This window comes from Pyxicephalus adspersus, chromosome 7 (genome assembly GCF_032062135.1).
Source record: "Pyxicephalus adspersus chromosome 7, UCB_Pads_2.0, whole genome shotgun sequence".
Lineage (NCBI taxonomy): Eukaryota > Metazoa > Chordata > Amphibia > Anura > Pyxicephalidae > Pyxicephalus > Pyxicephalus adspersus.
The window spans coordinates 35281995-35289019 of NC_092864.1; the positions used below are offsets into that span (position 1 = coordinate 35281995).

At 37.4% G+C, this 7025-nt stretch overlaps 1 protein-coding gene across 1 annotated transcript in view; it reads right to left on the bottom strand.

Moving 5' to 3' along the window:
- The window catches only part of NXPH2 (neurexophilin 2), a 70013-nt gene extending 64960 nt beyond the window's left edge, over positions 1-5053 (bottom strand). Inside the window, exons 1-2 of the mRNA XM_072418116.1 lie at positions 4553-5053; positions 4287-4436 (exon numbers count right to left, since the gene is read on the bottom strand). Of these exons, the coding sequence (XP_072274217.1) occupies positions 4287-4337 (51 nt within the window). The 5' untranslated portion in view covers positions 4338-4436; positions 4553-5053. The remainder of the gene's footprint in view (positions 1-4286; positions 4437-4552) is intronic.
- Between the last annotated feature and the right edge of the window lie 1972 nt (positions 5054-7025).

Here is a 7025-nt window from a genome sequence, read left to right on the forward strand (position 1 = left end):
TATCTATCTATCTATCTATCTATCTATCTATCTATCTATCTATCTATCTCTATCTATCTATCTATCTATCTATCTATCTATCTATCTATCTATCTATCTATCTCTATCTATCTATCTATCTATCTATCTCAGTTCTTCTCAACAGTTTTACCCCTCAAGAACCCTTAAAATAATGTTATAAAATATGTTAAAAATAGTAAAAAATGTTACTAAAATGAATTCATTAGAAAAAATTACTCTAACATTGATGGTCAGTAAACAGAATGTCCCTCCTACCATGGTGGTCTGGATTCAACCCTGTTTTGAACAGTTAAAAAGATAATTGGGGTCATGCTTGTGGCCCTACCAAGTGGTGCTAAACCCAGAACTATGTAGGCACTGTTAGATGGGAGGACGGTCAGCAACAGCTCAAGAAACCCCTGGCTACCTTCCTCTGGAGTAACCCTAGGGTTCTACAGAATCCTTGTTAAGAATGGTTGATCTATCTGTCTATCTATCTATCTATCTATCTATCTATCTATCTATCTATCTATCTTTGTTTTTCTCAAGCTTTGTATCAATGAGGAACCCTTAAAATATTGTACATGTCTTGCGGAACCCCTACTAAAATGAATTCATTAGACACTTGCCCATCTCAGCGTGAGAGATGTCCCTCTTTCTCTTGTTGGTTTGAAATCAATCCTTATAGACAGGTAAAAATATTATTGGGATCATGCCTGTGGCCCTACCAATTGGTGTTAAACCCAGAACATTGCAGGCATCATCAGATGGGAAAACCATCAGCAACAGGTCGAGGAACCCCATGGTTTCATGGAGAATTGTAATTTTATCTTTTATCAAGGGATATGAATTCCCAGAATTTACTAACTTCACAAATTATGAACTTTTAGCCAAAAAAGCTTGCAGTTTCCTGACAGAAATAGGAACCAATCGAAAAAGAAGTGTACAGATTTTGCCCCTGGTCAACTGAGACTCAAGAACCAATCATTCTGAAGGAATGCTTAGCCTGGACCTCTTTATGTAAAATGTTGAGTTCAGCGTGTGTTTGATTTGACGGAGATGACAGTTGTATCTATGTAGACATACCAATTTGTTTATTTTTATTTAGTGTTGGTTCTTGGCGATGGAACAGGTTCCCAATGGTAGTGCCCAGCTTGCCATGCCTATTGTTTGACAAATGCTTATGACCGCTTTAAAATGACACAGAACTATAAAACTACATTTGGCAGTTTTTAGACTTAAATAAAGGATCACTACAAAGTTTGGAATCTATCTACCTATCATTCTATCTATCTATCGATCTATCTGTCTATCTATCGTCCTATGTGTCTATGTCTGTCTGTCTGCCTGTGATAGTTTCAGAGTCCTTTTAGCTAAACCCGCTATCTCAAAGTTGAAAGGATTTAAACCTGAAGCATGAGCTGTGTTGTTGCTCCCCAGGTGTCCAGCAGGAAGGATAAAAGGAGAAATCATCAATATACAACATGAAAGCAATTTTGTTTACACCATTTTGATTGTTTAGTGTTTGTGTGAGTTTTTCTGGACACCTATGGGCAAATCCATCAGCAGAGACTGCTTGAAGGAGTTACAAGATGTCTACTGTCTTGCAGCCATTTTTAGTGGTAAGCAATATATATAAAGTACAATACAGCCTGCTGCCAGTCTGGATTCACCTAGCTATATATAACTATTTATCTGGAGAGAGAGAAGGTTGGAGCTTATATAAATAGATGCCATGTGTGCCAAGGGGCAGGAAAAATGCTAAATACTGGCCTACATGGAAAGATATTTTATAGGTGATAAAAGAGTGGAGCCTTTATGGATGGGCATCAGTCATGCATGTCCAGGCCAGGAAATAGGATAAATACTGCCCTGGCTGGGAGATTATTTGTTCGCAAAAGGGGTGAAGACTGCACGGATGGATATTAGTCATGTACGCCAAAGGCAGGAGGCATGGTAAATACTGCACTTGTTGGGGGGTATTTTAATTAGTGACAAAAGGGGTGGAGGCTGCTTGGATGGGCATTTGTCTTGTATTTCTATGATAGGAGACATGTTAAATAATGCCCTGGCAGGGAAGTTATTTCATGGCAAAGAGGGATGTAGACTATATCCATGGGCATTAGGCAAGTGATGTCATGCATAGCAGAAATGGTAAATAATGCCATGTCATGTGGAGGACTTTTCATTAGTAATAAATTGGATGGAGCATGTATGAATGGGCGTTAGTGATGTATGCCCATGGCAGGAGACATGGTAAATGCTGCCCTGGCTGGGAGGTGACAAAAATGGTAGAGAACATATGAATGGATATTAGTCATGTGTGGCTAGGGCAGGAGAAAGTATAAATACTGCCCTGGTTGGGAGGTTGTTTAATTGTTGACAAATGAGGGGGGATATTGTTTTGATGGACATTAGTCAAGTGTGTCTAGGGTAGGAGAAATGTGAAATACTTCCTTATCTCCGACACCATTGTCATTGGTATTAAAAGGGGTGGAAAATATATAGATGGACATCGGTCACATATGTCCAGTTCAGGAAATATGTTACATACTGCCCTGGCTGAGAGGTCATCTATTTGGTGACAAAAGGGGTAGAGCCCATGTGGATAGACATTAGTCAAGTGTGACTATGGCAGGAGAATTGAACAATGCCCTGGGTGGTAGGCCACAATTGCCAATATCAGTCTAATTTGCCAGTGGCCACTTGCAAGTGACAATCTGTTATTAAGTACACATCTATATAGACCAATTCATGTTTTTATTTTATTCCTTCTAAAATTAGATAAGTAATGAGATAAAGTATTTTTTTCCGTTTTTGCATTGGGACTTATTTATAAATATATATCAGCAACTCATAAGAACATTCCCACAACTCACTGCCCCAAGATCCATCAATTAATTTTAAATCATTAAAGTCCCCAATGCCAGTACCTTCGTCCACACTAGGAAGATCAGCCAGACACTCGATGATACCACAAAGTTCTGAACCAAATACCCCAGTGCCACAAGGGATCTAACCACTAGATCACCATGTCTTCCAGAACATTAAGAAAATATTGATAATTTAAAAGTTTTTTCTACCTACAGAAACTAACAGTGGTTTCAAAAACCCAACAGACAACTGTTTGACAAACCGAAATAACATGTTCAATCACATGCAGACATTTCTATTACCAGAATTGAGTAACAAATCTTCAGACCAGATTTTAAACATAACCATAAAGAGCTAATTTCATCAGCCAATCAAAATTCTTCCAATCTAAATGTGTTAAACATAATTATTTGCTTTGCATTACCCCATATTGCACAAAGGCACTGTTGCTTTGCTGTCTTAAGGTATATACCTGACAATTCTAATAATACATAGAAATATTAAATATTATTGCTAATAAAGAGAAATATTGGATTCCACAATTTTCTTTTTTGGTATATTATGGCACACCCAGACAAGAGCCAGTTTAAAAGAACGCCATGAGATAAAATTCATTGTGAAACCATAAACAGTTGCCTAAATGAGTCGTGGATGTTCTTACGGCAGCGGGCTTGCCAATTTTTACTTTAGTATCATTATTCTCCAATCAGGTGATATTTAAATGCCAATCATTGGTCTCCATGATATTCCCAGACATACTATATATTTACACAACTGTCGTAGGGAAGTCACATTTCAAGATAAAGTAAACAGCTTTCTCAGGATCAGCAAGTAGAAGTCAACAAAATGTATTTTAAAAATATCAAAACTTTCACAACTTTATTACCGACAACATACTACCTGGCACTGCCCATTCGAGTGAGTTAACAAATCCAGTGTTAACCCTCCATCAGGTTCGCAAATAATGGTATTCTATAAATTTACAGAACAAAACTATATGCATCAGCATAAGACATGAAATAGAAAAAAAGTTTATGTGAAAGATAGAGTAAAAATGCATTTCAAAATATATATGTATAAAAAAAACTCCCAAAATCTGCTTCAAATTCAGAATCAGCACTAGGAGTTAAAAAAATTGCCCTTTTAAAAATTACATGCAGGAAATCTGAATCCAAATTGAAAAGAGATTTAATATATTTGATACAAAATGAATTAGCTGCTGAATATTAAAATGGAACATTTACACAATATTAGTTTATTTAATCTCAATGATTTCCTCTATTGGTCTGTTGCGTTTTCCTCATTTATGTTAGGGACTGTGATATTCCTCACATAAATAATTTAAAGTCAGAATTTCAAAAAGTGGCAATCAGATCCGTTTAATGTTTTTCAAAAACAGCAATTAATCTTACCAAATGAAGAAGACACTTGACCAGGAGAAGAGAGAATAGATGTAGCTCCATTTTTTGTAGTCAGGAGACTCCTAGATGAATTCTTTAATCTTCATTCTTTAGCATAATCACGTTTAAAGGGACTTGTTACAAGAGACGTAACACAACAACCTAAAAACAAACACAACACTGTAAGTGGAAAAAAATAATATATAAAGCTATACGTTGACGTACAAAATACAAAGGTCTGGAACAAGCATGCACACCAATCATTGAAATGTAATTACCATATTCTTGGGATTATGATTCATTTCTGCTTCCGGGTCCCATCCAAAAGTAGAAAATGTAGAAGATTCCTTTTGTCAGGGTAAAGAATAAAATTCATCCAATGTCTGCGTTTGCTTTCCAACTTTTTGCACCCGAAAATAAAGGTCTTTTTTCTTTTTTAGCTGTTTTTGCTAGCTAAAAAGATTCATCGTCAGGTTATTTTCTGGCACTTTTTAAAGGTGTTTCCAAAAAAGTGGGCTCATTTCATAGGGACGAGACCTATAGAAGCAGCTGGGTTATAACAGAGAATTAGAAGAATGGGATTTAGCTCTTGCATCCAGTCTCACTCTAATGGCTAGGCACACCTCCAAGCTTGTAACTGGCAGCAGGCTGTCCTCTGTGCAGTGCTGGGGACTTGGATGTTAGCATAGATCCACAGAGTGTCACATCTGACTACAGAGCTGCGCAGTCTGACTGCTGCTTCGCTGTGCACTTCTCACTTTTGAATTCCTCTACCAGTCCATGCTGGAGTCTGCTGATTAACTGGCATGTGCAGGCTGGAGCTGTGCGTCTGGAGCACAGCGCTGCTGGCAAGGCTGTGATTGGACATCCAGCTCTGTTATGCCTCAGATTGTCAAGTTATTGATTTATAGATTCCGGTACCTTGTACTTAGAAATGAAGAAATAAAAAAAGCAAAATCAATTCAGTCAATACAGACTTTTCATTTTATCCTTTGAGATATATTTATATACACACATTTATATATATATATATATATATATATATATATATATATATATATATGTGTATATATATAGACAAGAGATTAGACTTTTTTGATTTATTAATTGAATATACAGCACACACACACATATAAATATATATAGTTACACATACATGTAGTGATGCACTGCAAAGGTAACCTTTTCCTAGAAATATGGACCCTGACCCTCTGAGCCTCTTGTTCCAATTCTTTCTGCATCAATAACCTGGAACACGTACATGGATTTGTAAAGTCAAAGTAAAGTCATGTGGGCAAGCATGCCAACAGGCAACCAACAATTTTTTAGGCTTCTCCGAAATAGACATTTTTTCCCCATATTTGGGGGCTCAGATAGTTTTGAGTTTATGATTACCCTTATCAGGGGTGCATTGACAAGGCGGCATGTTCTTGGCTTTACATTACATGCAATTAAAAACTCTTTCACCTTTAATTATATTTTTTAGCCTATCCATATGCACATTTTCCTATTGCCAGTTATAAATAATCTGTGTGGCTGCCATTCTTACTTTAGTAACAGAAGCTGTGTGATAGTTGTATAATTAAAGCGAGCTCCAGGAGGAACACCTGAACCTGCTTCATGTAGTTTCCTGTATAGGAGAACTCAAAGGACACAACTAGAATCCAATAGCCCCTTCCATCACCTCCTGCTCCATCATTAGAGGTAGTTAGATGACTAAGCTGTACTACTTAACTGCAGTATAAGAAATTGTTTAATCATCAATCTGTTTGTGTTGTCTCACATTGATATGTATCTCTTTGGAATGGCTGGGCAAAAATACACAACCTTTAGCAGATGAAACCTGTATAACCCAACTGAAGTCACATATATGCTCCTGCAGTTCTGATGTTTTACTAACATGGTCTTACCCCCATTTTTCTTTTAAAGCAAGTGTGTGTCTGTGTTGGGGGGGGGGTCAATAGGCACCACAGATTAAACCATTGCTGTGAGGAGTCAGGTCTAAGTAAAAGACCTGGTCAGACTCTCCAATATACTAAAAGTCTGTTTGAGTAAGGGGTGACTCATCTCAACAGATCAGCACAGTGGACTGAATGAAGAGTGCAAAACGTAGCATAATCATTAAACTGAAAAGGTAACACGAACATAAAAAAAACCCAGATTATTCTTAGTTTTTTAAACAAAACTATTTTTCTATGCTTTAGTTGTTTTAATGTTTTAAATGCTGTAGTTGTATCTGACAATCACAGTATTAAACAGTAAGCACGGTAGCCTGAACGTGGCAGTGTTCATCTGCAAGCTTAAGGCTTATTTTGTCATGTCATTGTAACAAAAACAGTAATCACCACTCTAGCTGGCTCCTGGCAATCATTGGGGACTGGACATGATGGATGGCATTCAATTTTTTATTAACCGCATCTCCAGCATAGGGGACAGTGTTGGGAACATTATTATGCACATTGCGAGTAGGAAGATAATAAAATTGTCTGAAGAGAAGACATCTAAAGTTGCTTTTGATATTCTCAGCTTCAACCTGCAAAGCCCGTATACAGTGGAGTGGGCAAAAAATGACTTGGTGCCTGGTTCTCCCCCTTCCTTCGAATTGGGCCACAGGTTAGTGAGTCAGTCCATCACAGTACTTCAGCATGGACTTTGAGGCATAAAGGAGCATGTCCTGGCATCAGGCTCTGCAAGGCATGACAGTACATGGTAGGTATTGGGATTAAATTTACCTCATGTTTACCTAAACAA